The 16,360-nt window shown below is 38.1% G+C and overlaps 1 protein-coding gene across 1 annotated transcript in view; it reads right to left on the bottom strand.

Annotated features, from left to right (window-relative positions):
- Positions 1-309: 309 nt before the first annotated feature.
- HCFC2 (host cell factor C2) overlaps positions 310-16,360 on the bottom strand; it is a 67,123-nt gene continuing 51,072 nt past the window's right edge. The window contains exons 13-15 of the mRNA XM_075209297.1: positions 14,574-14,759; positions 11,860-12,142; positions 310-9,115 (exon numbers count right to left, since the gene is read on the bottom strand). Coding sequence (XP_075065398.1) covers positions 9,105-9,115; positions 11,860-12,142; positions 14,574-14,759 — 480 coding nt within the window. The 3' untranslated portion in view covers positions 310-9,104. The remainder of the gene's footprint in view (positions 9,116-11,859; positions 12,143-14,573; positions 14,760-16,360) is intronic.

The raw sequence follows: 16,360 nt of genomic DNA, 5'->3' as shown, positions 1-16,360 counted from the left end.
GAAAATCTGTACAGAACCAAGAAACTCACATTTGCTACCGTTTGGATTGGACTAGACTGATCGATTTTACGCAGCCAACATCATTTTTGAGCGTAATTACCGTCTTGAGTTTTACAAATTATTACAACACTGCCATGACGCAAAATATAAAGCGGTTTTAATTCATACAATTGACACATTTCAAGCACATATTTCAAATTGTTGTAAACAGGTAAAAATCCAAAACACATTTTAAAATAGACATAACAATTTGGTCAATTGCAGAAAACACAAATCTAAATGATGAAAATATACAAATAAATATTTGTCAGTTTGGCAAATGGAGCATTCTTTATTTTTAAACATATGATCCTTAAAAGCGCCAAATAGCAAATGCAAATTATATATATATATATATATATATATATATATATATAACAAAAGGAATAAGGCAAGATACCGAATATGCATTTTTTTTTTTTTCTTTCTGTACACCACTTGAATACCCTGATTCAATAACATTATTTCTAAGCAAAGTGTGCATGTTTATCCTTTGTGTGTACATATGTTATACATATCTAGGTCAGGGATATACAATCTAGGTGATTGTGAACCCACTAAAAAAGATAAAATGTGACATAAGCACAATACTGCTGATAGATATACAATGCTTTTTCTCTGTCATCTTATTTTAAATATGACATATTTTCTCAAAGATTACTCACATACCAAATTCATAACAGCACAAAGATGTATGTTAACATATTTAACTAACAATTCATTCACTTATACTGCCACATAATGAAATAAACAGAAAAAAAACTTGATTGTAAGCAAATCAATGAGTACATGATTTAATTGACAAGTTATATGAGGATTCACCTTCAGTATTTTACAGCTCTGTATCGCAGTTTACATGCTTTTGAAGAAACACATTTTTCATGTTTCTGCAAAAGAGCAGCCATTACTACTTTGGGATTTTACAGTGTAAGTTGTAAAAATGTACAGAATGAAAACCATAATTATCACCACTGCATATATATGCCTTGGCTTCTTATGGGCAGATTTTGGACAACTGTTTTGTAAAGTGCTGCGAAACAAGGTCACATGCATGAGGTCAATAATACTCATATTAGTGCAAAGCAAGCTTGAATGTAAATCCTATAGGAGAGATATGCTTCCATAGGAGTATGAATAGGAAGGGTATTGTAAACATTGATGGATAAGGCTCATCACTATTTAACACAAGCCTTTTGCATTTACAGGCAGCATTGCACATAGAACCCTAGAGGCACAGTAAAGTCCTGCACAATTTGAGTATCGGTACAAGACGGACTGGGATCATTACTAACACTTAGCTACTTCATGTTACACAAGCAATACAAGTACAAATGTGATATACATGAGCACTAACAATATAACAGGCAGTAAAAAACGCACATTTTTAGCAATATATCAGATTTTTACTTCCTAATCCTGTAAGCATATTTCTAAGGAGACCTGCGGAGGACTAGTAACTGGTAGGTTTTCCTTGATATCCAGCCATTTTGTTTTGTCCCAAGGCTCATATTATAGCAAAGCTGTAAACAACACTGCTCTACACACTATAAATGTTGTTTAAAATATCTAGAAGCAAAAATAAAACTTTCAGTAGCCAATATAAATGCCACTTTATAAGCATTTGAAGTCCTTTGTACATTGATATAAAAATAATTAACAATGTTATAAGCTTCACACTACTTTTATTGCAGATAAGATTTCCCATACACAGTGTTCATGTTCAAATCCCCCCAACTCCTCTCTGGCTAATGCTAGGCTAGCCAGAGAGGAGGCGAGGGGTGGACAGGATTTAAACGTTCAATAGACCGTCCCACCTAGCAGGGATATAATATATGAGACTAAATGTACAAATGTTTGAATATCTCACTATCTCTCCCCCCCCCCCCCCACAAGCTGCATAGTAGAAATCCCATCCTGATATATGGACTCCCCCAAACTTGAGATCTTACTGCCTAGAAAGTACAAAGAGGGTTTATGCAATATAGAACAAATCACTCAATTGAACGTGTGCTGCAGCAGAGGGAAAAGAAAGCTGGAAAGCTGTAGTGGTTGAATCTGTCTGTCTAGCAAAATGAACCATGCTGAAGGCAACATTTCCCAGTCAGGGTAAAAAATATACCTAAAACATAACAGTTTCTATTTAAAGTTCTAAATACATAGGCACATCAGTGCTATTAAAGAGACAATGGCTCCATGAGTTGTAACCCACAACTGAAGAGACGTTTTAGATTTCTTAATTCAAGTTGGTTGCTATGGGTGAATAAGCAACTATACTCACTGATAATTTATTTTCTTCAGCATACTCCTTGGCAGCACTTACTGATCAGTTATGCCTTATTCAGCTGAGTAGAGACAGGAAAAGATTGATACCCTGGCTTATCTTTCCATAACTTCCCTACTTGTCTCTGAAAAACAACATAATCGTCTACAAAATGGGAGGGAATATTACCATGGAATTTGTTGAGGAAAAATAAATTATCGTGAGTATAATTTGCTTTTTTTCCTCTTCCTACTCCAAGCCAGTCCTTACTGATGGGATGCAAACAAGCAATACCCTGGGGTGGGAAAGGAATAATCAGTCTCCACAATAGAGATCCTACATATGTCAGCTGAGAGGATCCTTCTTCAAAATTGTGTGTCTGTTGCGGTCTCCACTTTCAGGAGAGAGTTATTGGAAAAACTATATAGCATAGTCCAGCCTGTCGATTCCCGAAGCCTGAGCTCTACCTGTCTAGGTCACCAATGACCTTCTCTAGCACGTCTTTTGAAGGTTTTTATACATCTATATTTATCTTACCAAGTCTAGTGTATGCAATCTTATTTCCTTTCCGTTGATTCTGGAAGGAAAGATGGGAGCACAATATTCTGGTTTATATGAAAAGTTGATAATACGTAAAAATTCCAGGTGTGTCCCAATTATTGCTTTGTCACTGTATATGTTAAAAAACGGATCTTTACACCATAATGCTTGAAGTTCAACCACTGTTCTGGCAGACATGATTGCCACCAAAAATAAGACCTTGGATCTTCATGGTACTATGCTGATTTGGAGTTGAAGCCCTGTGAGAGTGTTGTACTTACTGTTCAATTTATATGTGTATTTGTCATCTCACTAATGTACCTTTCAAGAATTTTTCTGTTCTGTAATATTGTTTAAGGCAAGATGTTACTAATAAAATGTATTAAAAAAATAAATAAAAAATAAGACCTTGGGGTATATTTACTAAACTGCGGGTTTGAAAAAGTTAAGATTTTGCCTATAGCAACCAGATGCTAGTTATCATTTATTTAGTACATTCTACAAAATGACAGCTAGAATCTGATTGGTTGTTATAGGCAACATCTACACTTTTTCAATCCCACAATTTAGTAAATATACGCCCTAGAGTGTAAGCCATTTGAGAAGACTCTTCTGCAGAGGTTCAAATGGTTTTGACACTAGAGACTCTAGGACTAGGTTAATGTCCCCTAATGCTACAATGGATTTGATGCAGGGGCGAATTCTTCTGGCTTCTTGGAGAAATTTATACCACCAAATCATCTCCTGCTTACCTTCTGCACAGAAACACAGTGAGTACTGCGTTGCACACCTTTTTATAAACTGCATCCCAAATTGTTCTTTGTTAATGTTAATGTTGTTTGTTCATGTACTTTGGTAATGCTTTCTCAAGGAAGTCCAGTACTTGGGGTATATTTGCATCAACAGGGTTAATCATTCTGGCCCTGCACCAATTTATGCATGTACTTCAGATCCTATGGAAAAAAAAAAATTAAGATTTTTTCTTTTCTGCTAGTAGTAACAAGCTTGCGTGTTGACCATTAAATTTCCAGGCCCTCGAAGAAAGAGTTTTGGGATTTGGATGGTAGATGGGCCCTTGAAATAGTAGGTCTGAATGATGAGGTAGAGGTCATGGTTTCTCTAGACACATTTCCTATGCTTGTGTGGATCACTAACGACAAGGCCTGTATGGAAGTATTGCCATAACTTCCAATCCTTTTTTTCGATTTTCCTCCATGTGCGAACTATGAGGGGTTATTGAAGGGAATACATAGCTTTGGGAGCCTTTTGACAAGAGTAAAATTGTGTTTCACTTGTTGCCATTAGGCCTATTTGTTTTACCTCTAACCTTCTTGCCAACTTTTGAAACAATTCCATGTTCAAGCTTCATTCCCCTGGGTGAATCTGATTCCAACTCTGTTCTACACCCATGCTTGAATCTGTGTTATTTCTGTCATCATGGACATACAGCTGGTGCCCACTTGTCAGTTCAAAAATGCCACTACTGTGCTATGAAAATATTCCCAGAAGTCTTAGACAAATTCTTATTGCGACTGTTGTGAGAGCACTAAAATTACTCTAGTCCCAGTTTATTATCCAGTCATACTTCTGTAACAGGTAGATTACTCTGTGCCGACTTCTGACTTCTCTACTACCACAGTGTTGTCTAGGTAATGGAATACTAAAATTCTTTGAGAAACGTCATCAATACAAACTCCTTGATAAATGTTCTGGAGATTGTAGATAGGTTAAACTGTAGGCATGAAAACTGGAAATGGTGTCCCAAGCAGAAGAACCTGAGGAAATGGTGATGTTGTTGTGCTATAGGGATTTACAGATATGTATTTGCAGATCCATAGATGTTAGAAAATCCTCTTTCCTGATGAACTTCATGTTGACGGACTCCTGCGGAAAAGTTTTGTCTCCACAAAGTGATTGAGTCTTCTTAAGTAGAACTGTTCATGAATGAATGTGTCCACCAAAAATATTTTATAGTAGAAGCCGGTGCCTTTCTGTGTTGTAGGAAACAATGTGAAAACTTGCTTCTCCATGAATGTTTTCAGAGTATCATGTAATGCCTCTTCCAGGGTACTGCATGAAACTCTATCCTGTACCCCTTGTTTACAATATCTTGATATTATTTGAGACCTGGAACTTGGCTAGCCTGAAGCCTCGCTCTTGACACAAAATACTTCATCATTCATCCAATTATTTAAATTGTTCCAGCAGTTGTCCTCTATCTTCTCTATATGGAATACAATTTGTACATAAGGGTTCTTTATAAGGCAGATCCTTATCACATCTTCTTCCCCTCCACAGGCTCTACAAGAGTAGTTAATATGGGCAATGTATAAGAATTTCTACCTCCTTCAGCTTATATTATGAAAGAACACCCCTAGCTAGGGGCATATCTAGAATTTGTGTCTTTAGGTTTCCTTGGGGCTAGTTCTTGTTCCATGATGCAGGCTGTGTACTCAGCAGTACAATGTTTCCCACAGTCAGAATGGAACAGATTTCAAACGCTGCTGCGCCACTCTGGATGATGTGGCATTGCAGTCTGCTGAAGCACACATGTCCGGATGGGCCTGCCAAACATGGTGCAACAGCGGGACCCTCTGATTTTCACTGGGAACATTTATGTAAGCCCTCTCATATGAAAAAAAATGAAAAACACTGGCTACACTACCACTGCCTTACTTAGCTATGAACAGACAGGAAAAAGACAAGCTATGGAAGGAGGAATCACATTATAAACCTTCCAGGTTGTCACCCTTTTGCGGTCTCTACTCAGCTGAATAAGGGATAACCCATCAGTAAGGGCGGCTTGGAGTAGGAAAAGGAAAACATTTATTTATTTTACTTGTACATTTCTTAGTAAATAACCCCTTGAATATCTCAGTTTATGCTGTACTTAAGCACATGCTGCTACCTAGCTAATGACACTGCCTTTGATTACATTGTCATTTGAGTATTGTTTCTTCTGCATTACAACAGCAACTATTATGTGATTTATACTGTAGAAATAGACAATCTGGCGCTTTTCAACTGCAGTGGAACTATAAATTACAAACATACAATATTAGCCTCTATGAGGCATACTGGGACTTGTACTTCCATTAACACCTGGAACATCATCTAGCATGACTAGCTGGAACTTGCAGTTCCACAACAAAAGCAGAAACAGGTTGTCGAGCCTGTGTTAGATCAGTATTATGCTATATACACTTCAGAACTAGCAGTAAATATTATAGCATTGAACAATCTTTAATATAACACTGACAAATTGCAATTAAAAACATTTCCAATAAGACAACTATTCCAATATTTGCTCTCTAATAGCTCTCAACAGATTAAAACACACTGTAAATGAAATGTATCAGTAAATATCTTGATATCAAATGATTTGTATTGCTTGATGGAGCATCAAGGACATCAGGGGCTAGATTTACTAAACTGCGGGTTTGAAAAAGTGGAGATGTTGCCTATAGCAACCAGATTCTATTTTTCATTTATTTAGTACATTCTACAAAATGACAACTAGAATCTGATTGGTTGCTATAGGCAACATTTCCACTTTTACAAACCCGCAGTTTAGTAAATATACCCCCAAGTATTCATGCTTTAACATAAGCATATGACAAGCCACAGAACCTCTTAGTTACAAAGTCCACTGTGTGTGTGTGTTAGGGAATTTAGACTGTAAGCTCCAATGGGGCAGGGACTGATGTGAATGAGTTCTCTGTACAGTGCTGCGGAATCAGTGGCGCTATATAAATAAATGGTGATGATGATGATAATGATGATTGGGCCACATTAAATTTGCACTGGTACATTAGTAGACTGCTGACAGCAAGAGATGGGAATGCTTTGATGTCAATATAACGGTGTCTCCTACCTATTCCAATAAAATAAAACATTATTTTACTAGGTGTGAGGTATGTATAGAGCAGGGTTTCTAAGCTCCAGACCTCAAGTGTCCCCAACAGGTCATGTTTTGAGGTTTTCCTTCTGTGAAAACAGGTTGCATAATTATGGACTCATATCCATACGGTATTGGTGGACCAACCTCTCGGATCCACTTCTTTTCATTAAGGAAAAATGTGTCTCCAAATAAGGGTGTCTTAATGTGAAAAAGGGGGTGGGTATTTAATTCTTAAATCACACCTGTCATCAGGTTCTATTATTACAGAGTGCCTTGTGCACCATATAATAAGCAAAAAACAAATATCTGTCTCTAGCCCATACAGCCTCACACTAAACTAGAGAAGGAACAAGCACTCAAATTTGACTCAGATCCCAAGTCAAGCTATCAGACTTGCTCCAAGTCTGGCTTCCTCTACACATAACAGTTATGCGGGCTGATGGAAGCCTGCCTGGGAGAGAGCATAGCATGCCAAATAAATAATTTTATATTAAACATCGGACCAGTAAGCCACTATTTTCCTTTATTGTTTGTATTTATGTATTATTCTGTTAAACAATACTAAACTAGGTAAGATTTCTGCTTTTATATAAAACATTCCATCTGAATATCCAAACATTTAAAAAATTATGTAGAAGTATATAATCCCAAGATGCTTAATTTTAATGCACTGATATTACATATTGCTATACAGAACCAGGTCTGCTCTTTTTAACATGTAGCCAGTCTGGCAAAAATAAATAACAAACTGCACATGAGGCACTGTATGGTGTACTCACCAACACTCTACATGTCTGCAGCAGATACAGACACCCCCTTTCTGCCCATTCTAGCAGTAAATACTGGCTGCAAACAAGACATGTTGTGTCTGTATTCCCACTGGAGTACAAGTAAATTCATAACTATCTGAGTACTTTTTTACTGAATAGGAGAAAACCAGAATCTGGTCCGTTTACAGCAATCAAGTAATGGAGTCTGGGAACATTCATATTCAGAGAAAAGTATAAACATTATTAGCGTACCTAGAGGCCAAGACACTCCAAACACATCTGCACACCATTTGCACAGAGAGTTCCTCCCATGCACAGGAAGTACAACCCTTTTGCACATCAAGAGCACTACCCCCATTCTTCCCTGTCCTTTTTTGTTGGTGGTAAGTGTCCTCTTTCATCTGGAACTTCCACATTGCTGTGTGAAGCTTCCAGGTCCCAGCAGAGCAATCAGCGTCTCAGCTTATAGAGAAACCCATAATCATACGAGCATCTCTTGACTCAAGATAGTCTTGGCTCTGTACAGGCTGGAACGGGAGTCCTTGCACAGCTGGGCCTGTGTCCACAGGGCCCTGCTCCCCAACCTTACAGTAGCAGTTCCCTTGGGACAGTCTTAACTGGAACCAATGTGACCCCAGTTCCTAGGCAACTGAGAAATACTCAACAAATAAGTAGAGCTAAGTTATCAGTTGATCTGCATGCCCACATGCTAGAGGGGGAAAAAACATTTTCACAATAAACCTTTAACATGTACACTCAGGAAAATGCTGTTTCTATTCAAAAGGAAGGTGCAGTTGAAGGCTATGTTATAACACATGGGTCTTACCTGACATCGTGTTGCACATTTTACACACGTGCTGCACATTTTATAAATAAAAATCTATCACAGGCAATTATATATAGACACTTGCCAGGTCCGATAGATGACCAGTTGATACTATATAAACATTACAACATTTTTGCATAACAAATAAAATTAGTTTTTTTTGTTCTCCAAAAATTGCTATTCTAAAAGTGCCATACATTTAATGAAATTATATATATATATATAATATCAAGTGTTACATCAAATTTTTTTTTCCTTTGTAATAAATATATATTTATTACAAAGGGAAAAAAAAGAGAATTTGATGTAACACTTGATATTCCCGAGTTACTCCTTCTTGAAAGATACCCCTGTATTCAGGGAAGTGCTATGTGCCTATTGTATTGCACTGTAAGAATCCTCCCATCCCTTTGCACCATTTTATTGCTTAAAACTAGATACTCACAAATATACTTAAGTGGTAAAAGAAATGGAAGCAAAAAGTCAGTTTCCAATTATTAGAAACTGTACCATGTAATCCCACCTGAGTACATATCACTTACAATATAACATGAAAAAGTATATATTCATATAATTATATAATATGTATATCTATACAATTAGAAGCATAATGCAAAAATAAACATTTTGAGATTTACAAAATATTACAAAAAGGGAAACATATAGCGATATTAAAATATACATTTAAAAGAATTCCTTCCAGTTAGTGGCAAACATCTATTGGAACTGGCACTTCTCTTGCATCTGAAGGACCTTCCAGCCTGAACCTCATGTTCTCTCTGAAAAACAAATTGTCTCAAATAAATTGTATTCTATTTAGAAACAGGGTTTACAGTGCCCCCATCACCTACACAAAGTGGATGCAGCTATGTGGAGAACTGGATCAATATTCATTAGAAGGCAGCTCATCAATACATTAAGCACCACTGATCAGAACAATGGCTAAATAATAATGATGGTTCCTGGTAAATTGATATGCCATCATCTCATACATTTTGGTTTATAGTCCACTGCCTTTACAGAGTGAAGGAAATTAGTGCACTTATTAGATGTGCAAATCATTAGGGCATAATTTACTGTATACAGAAAACCTTATTTCCTGCATATTTATATATATATTTTAAAACAAACAAACAGGAGCTGCTGTGCTGCTATTTCTGCTCCAAAATAAAATGAGCAATGACAAAGCAACACTCATATACACCGTTCAGCCAAAACAATAAAACCACTGACAAGTGAAGTGAATAATCTTGATTATGAACATGGCACCTGTCAAGGGATATGTTAGGCAGCAAGTGAACAGTCAGTTCTTGAAGTAAATGTGTTTGAAGTAGGAAATATGGCCAAACGTAAGGCTCTGAACGACTTTGACAACGGCCACATTGTGATTGCTAGACGACTGGGTCATGACATCTCCAAAACAGCAGGTCATGTGAGGTATTCAGTATATGCACTGGTTAGTACCTACCAAAAGTGGTCCAAGGAAGGACAACCGGTGAACCAGCTACAGTGTCATGGGCGCCCAAGGTTCACTGATGTGTGTGGGGAGCAAAGGCTAGTCTGTCTGGTCCAATCCCACAGAAGAGCTACTGTATCACAAATTGCTGAAAAAGTTAATGTCGGCTATGACAGAAAGGGGTCAAAACACACAGTGTATAGCAGCTTTCTGTGCATGGGGATGCATAGTCGCAGACTGGTCAGAGTGCCCATGCTAACCCCTGTCCCCCACCGAAAGCACCCACAATGGACACGTAAGCGCCAGAACTGGACTATAGAGCAATGGAAGAACGTCTGATGAATCACATTTTCTTTTACATCATGTGGACTGCTAGGTGTGTGTGCTTCATTTACCTGGGGAAGAGATGTGGCACCACGATGCTCTATTGGAAGAAGGCAAGCAGACGGAGGCGGTGTGATGCACTAGGCAATGTTCCGCTGGGAAACCTTGGTGTTGGTATTCATGTGGATGTTACTTTGATACATAACACCTACCTAAACATTGTTACAGGCCAAGTAAACCCTGTCATGGCAACCTTATTCCCTGATGTCAGTGGCCTCTTTCAGCAGGATAATGCGCCCTGCCACACTGCAAAAATTGTTCAGCAATGGTTAGAGGAACATGACAAAGAGATCAAGGTGTTGACTTGGCCTCCAAATTCCCCAGATCTCAATCCGATGGAGCATCTGTGGGATGTGCTGGAAAAACAATGAAGACCATGAAGGCCCCACCTCGCAACTTACAGGACTTACAGGATCTGCTGCTAACTTCTTGGTGCCAGATGCCACAGGACACCTTCGGAGGTCTAGTGGAGTTCTTGCCTTGAAATGTCAGCTGTTTTGGTGGCACAAGGGGGATCTACACAATATTAGGCTAATATTAATTAGTCTAATATTAATATTAGGTTTTAATGTTGTGGCTGGTCGGTGTATATTATACTACTCTGTAAGACTTTATATGTTACATTTTTTTCAGATAAAAACGGCATTACTAAAGTGCAAAAAATTGTTGATAGAACTTTTGTGCCATTAATGGAACTCTTACGTCATATTTTTTGTTTAAAGGTCAAAAAGTTTTGTACGGGGATATGGTATGTCTCTATACTAAAAGTCACTTTGCTCACTTTATTTTAAGTTCAATCTGAGCGAAGCCAGTAAATGTGACCCTCAGATAGTGAGATAGTGTCTTACTGCAATCCTTTGTACAGGGTAAACACATGGCGATACTGCAGGGTCGGCGTTTTGACTAGTCATTGGAAAATAATCTTTTTACCCGAAAAGGTAGTAATATGAGTTTTTCAAGTGGACGGAGCTGCCTTCTGTGTGTTATGTAGCTAGAATAGCTATGGGAAGTATTATACAGCATTTGATTTGTTAAAGCACCTTTACAGTTTTGTCCTAGTAAGGATTTCAGTACTCATTTATATTAAGATTTCAACATAATAGTACAAGAAAGTCCTTGATGCCGTTTGCAACATCTCCCTTTATAGAGCAATGAGGCACTAGTGGCAGTTTGAGTTTTATCCACAAGTGCACAACACTGGGGAATAGGTCATTCTATAAACTAATAAACTGATAGGATCCTGGACTTTATTTAGAGGACAGTGTCCTTAACGCAACACTAATATTATCAGCCTACAATCAAGCTCTAGAAATGTAATAATCAGTACGGAGATGTACCTTTGTGCTGTCGTCACACACTGTTATTCAGTGCTCTTCACCTCTTTTTTGTTTTTGGATGAATCTATAATTTAAGTAAAAATTCCCAAAAACATCACTAAAAATACAACATTTTCAAAACAATTACCAGACAAAACACTCTCCATATAAAAGAATTAAACCAAAGACATTGTGGTCAGCTGCTAACCTCTAATTATAGTGAGCTTTTTCTGGTAATCATCGACTTGTTTCAAGATTTTCTTCATATGGAACTGTAAAACCTTTTCTGACAGATGAGCAGGACAATTTGCACCACGGGTCTTTCCAGCCGCTTCCAAACATTTCAATATGACAAGTGTTCACTCACCTTGCAGCCATCTAACTTGTATAGCTGGTCCATAACCCTTCTCATTCTTTGCAGAAATCCTGAATACCACAGCAGGCCGGGAGCTACAGTCAACGTGAGCATTTGCCAGCTGTGCAGCTGTTACAACGCAGGATGTCTCTAGGCCACTGTAAATTTTCACGAACGCCAGCTGGTTTTGAGCCTCAGGAAGTGAAGTACGTATGGCTAAGAAGGCGGAATATTCTAATATATTTCCTGTAGGCGAAGAAGGCGATTCCCAAGAAATGTGGACGCAGTCTGCATTCTGTGAAGGAAGCATACATTTATCTTATAATAATTTAAATTGGTTTGTTCATGTCAGAAACTAAACCATAAAGCTGTTGGATAGGTTATTTTGCAGCATCAAATGATTGTAGACAGGAGGTTTTAATTTGAGGTGACTTTTTTGTGAACAATACATAGATATGAGAGAAAAGACAGACAGTCCTAAAAAAGTATATTATGTATACAATGCTGGATGCTTTGCTGATGTACATATGCTTTTCATTACAAATTTTATTTTTTTCTTATAATAGATTTTTATTGAGATATTTTACAATAATAAAAACAAACAAACACAGGGGGTTGGATACTAGAAGGGTAAAGACCCATGGAACCAGGCATCAAATAGCCATACACAAAGTCAGGTCGGTACATATTATACAAAGAGCAAAGAATACATGACTAGAAAGTACTGGATAGAAGCATAGGTTTGCATTGTTGAGAAAAACAATAAGAAGACCAAGAAGGAGGGTGGGTAGGAGATGTTAATAGAGGGATAGAAAAGGAGAGGGGAGGGGGGGAGGGGTGTGTGAGTAAGATGCTGAGCTCTCAGGAGATGGAGAAGGAGCTATAGCAAGACAAGAGCCATAAGTGTTGTTGAAGAATTCAGTCCAAGCATTCCAAACAGACAAAAGCTGATCATGAATCAGGATAATGATGCGTTCAAGTTTAAACACCTGCCAAACATAATTGAGGAAAGGTGTGTAGGTGTGTGTGTGTGGTGGTGTCGCAGAGTTTTCGCAGTTCTGGGGGACTAGGTAACTAGCCGCTGTGAGGATATGTCTGGCGAGTTGCCAAATCTGCCTAGCTACATCAGGGAGAAGACTTGGAAGGAAATAATAGAAAAGGGTTGGAGGGAGGTGTATACAAGTGATCTTATAGATCAGTTCTTTGGCGTTGCAGAAGGTCTAAATTTTTGGACAACTCCACAGACGTGAGACAGTACCCCGATCACTGCAGTTTTGCCAACAGCGATCAGAGGAGGATGGATAAATTTGTTTGAGTCTGGTGGAGACCAGTTACCATCTGAATAAAAGCTTATAAAGTATTTACTTTGATCCGTGTACATATCGAGGGTTTGGAAACCGCATTGTAGGTATGAGATCAATCTTCAGGGTCAAGCTTCTCTCCATTATCCTCCTCCCAACACAGTTCATGAGGCTCTTTGGACGGCAAGTCATGTTGGAGTAACAGAGAATAAAAGGTGGAGATAAGGCCTCTGAAGCGTTTTGCCTGCGTAGAGCCCCGTCCAGAGTGGAAGGTTGACAGGAAATGTGAGGATTTATCTTACTATTATAAAGATGATGGATCTGAAGGTATTGATAAAAGGAGCCACAGGAAAGGTGAAAGTGATCATGGAGCTGAGGGAGAAATTTGAAGTTCGACTTGGTCCAGTCTGCAAAAGCTCTAGGTTCTAATCCTGGGGGAAAAGGAAGGGTTGGGCCACAGAGGTACCATTCTCTTCTGATTTTCAATTAGTCTGAAAGCGCTCACAAAATATCTCCAAACAGAGAGCTAGAACCAAATTGTAGGGAGAAGTTGGTACATAGCTGGCAGGTCTTTGGGGTCCAGCAATAACAACGTGTAGGGAGACGACATATGGAAAAGGTCTGCTCCTACATCAAACCGCACCCTAGTGCGTGGGCAGGCATGGGAGATAGCGACTTGTGTGAGGTGGGCGGCCAAATAGTATTTGTGGAGGCAAGGGAGACCACTTGGTTAGAGGCCTCCGCACTTAGGTGCAAAACAGTCTTCTGGCACACTCTTTTGTCACAAAAACACAGCCAAAAAGAAGGGAACCTTAAAAATGGCACAAACACTTTCCTTACAGACATATCAGAAGATGGGTCCACTAGGACATCTAGCTGTAATGGCCTACTGATAATTTAGGGTAATAAACCACATGTTCTACAAATATTTTAACCTGTATTTTACCTGTATCAAAGAAAGAGAATTGTGGAATGTTTTGGTGCAATTATGATTTTAAATATAGTCCTTCTCTGTTAGAGAAAATCATACTATTGTTTAGGCGCATGTATCAGATTAGATTAAAAAAAGCTAATGCATTAAATGGGGTTTTCAAATGTACAGGACCTTAATTTATTGGCTTGTAAATGCCCTCTACATTTTTTCTAAAAAGAATGCTCTTTCTTACACACTTCCTTCAGTGCCTTTTAGCCAAGTTTTTATATCATCAGGTAGCTTTACTGACCTGGGATACAACACAAGCTGCTCCCTGGATATAAATCTATGCTGTTATGTTGTATTTAGGGGCAGCAAAATGACCAATTTTTGCATCATTATATAAATACATAGCCTGGAAGCACAGAAGGAATACATGAAGGTCATCTAAAGGTTGAAAATCCCTTAATGACATTTATATGCATGGCCCACATAACTTTTCAACATCTCACCTTTGTGACTTTTACAGATGACGGAGCTCCGGGAAATCCTGGAATGCAAGTCTTAAATTGGCTGATTTCACTGAAAGGACCAATGCCACGTCCGTTAACTGCTGCCACTCTGAATCTGTAAGCACTTCCAGGACACAAGTCATGTTTCTTCAGCATAGTGTAGTCAGACAAATCTGGATCAGCAGCCTCAAGTAGCAAATTGGAAAAAAAAAAAAATAAAGAGACTTCAATTTTGGTTTTAGGCTATAAAAGCATATAGACTAATATACTAATTGTACTGTAAGGTTTTCAATTGTACAACCACATGATATTAGATATTTAAAATAAATAACGTGAATTGGCTTAAAATCCATTTTTATAAAAAATAAATGACCAGATGTTCTTGTATACCACTGGCTTAAAGCCAACCACATAATATTAAAAACAATTAAAACAGAAAATACACTGCAGGATATAGTAAACCCTCAATCTATTATAAATCTACTGTTAATAAGTTAACTGGGGTTTCAGCAAAACAAGTATCAAATGCAGCGGCGCACGGAGGATTGTCGGGGGGGGGAGGTTTCCCCCCCCGCCGACCCAAAAAAAAAACCGAGAGAGAGCAGCTCCGTTTCGCCAGCGCTGTCCTATACAGCAGCCGCGGCGCTGTCTAAGAAGCGTCTGCGGCGGTGCTGTATACAATACAGCACCGCCGCGGACGCTTCTTTGACAGCGCCGCGATGGCCACTTAGTTAGCGCGGGGGGGGGGGTTTCTAGAGACTCAGAAACCCCCCCTGCGTGCGCCACTGAAATGCAAAATACCCACATATCAAAATTAGTCCGAGGTTACTAGATTTGAATATGTGACAATTTTGAGGGACTAATTTCATATTTCAAAACATAAATTGTCAAACCCTAGTTGGTTTAAAGAAATTTAAATATAATGACAAATATATGAAGAACTTTTGAGTTTCAGATTTTATAACATTTATATTTGTCAAATATCAGAATCACACCAGAGATCATCATCGAATATCATAATTTAAAATGATAATTGACATAGAGGAAAGGGCAAAATCAATTTCAAATCTACAAATCCTTTCACAAAGCTGAATAAAGGAAAAGATATAGAGGTCCAATTATAGTACTAGGCAAGGGAAAACCTTTAAAAATGTTCCTTCAACAGGATTCCAATAATAGAAGAAAATGTTAACTAAAATAACTATGTAGTCATTATCGATATTACTATGATTTCACATATATTTATGTAATTTTACCATCCGATCCATTAGGGAAGATGTTTTTAACATGTCTAATGTTTGTGGATTTTCTGTTTATACGTGAAAGAGTCACTACAATCCCCAGCCACCGATTGACCATACAGAGAATCTGCAGAGCTGTATCCGGGTTTTGACCTGGACTTCTCTATGGCAGTAACGGTAATAGTGCGCAGGCCGCGTTACTTTCTCGAGTAACGTGGTCAATTGAAGTCCACCACTATATATTTTATGTCTTTTGAGTAAAACCATTGAGGAATACCATCATTACCCGCAAAACAATTGTGTACATCATTGGAATATTTCACTAAAGACTTTTCATCTATTATTGGAATTCTGTTGAAGGAACATTTTAAAGCTTTTCCCTTGACTGATACTATCATATAACCTCTATATCTTTTCCTTTAGAGTAGCCTTGTAAAAGGATTTGTATATTTGGAAATAGTTTCATCCTGTCCTCTATGTCAATTAATCTTTATTCTGTTTGTGTTGGTGGAGCCTTTTTTATCGAAGTGGGTTTATCACCATATT

This window comes from Mixophyes fleayi, chromosome 4 (assembly GCF_038048845.1).
Source record: "Mixophyes fleayi isolate aMixFle1 chromosome 4, aMixFle1.hap1, whole genome shotgun sequence".
NCBI lineage: Eukaryota > Metazoa > Chordata > Amphibia > Anura > Limnodynastidae > Mixophyes > Mixophyes fleayi.
The sequence above is the reverse complement of the archived record's forward strand: the minus strand, read 5'-3'. Positions and strand labels throughout refer to the sequence as shown.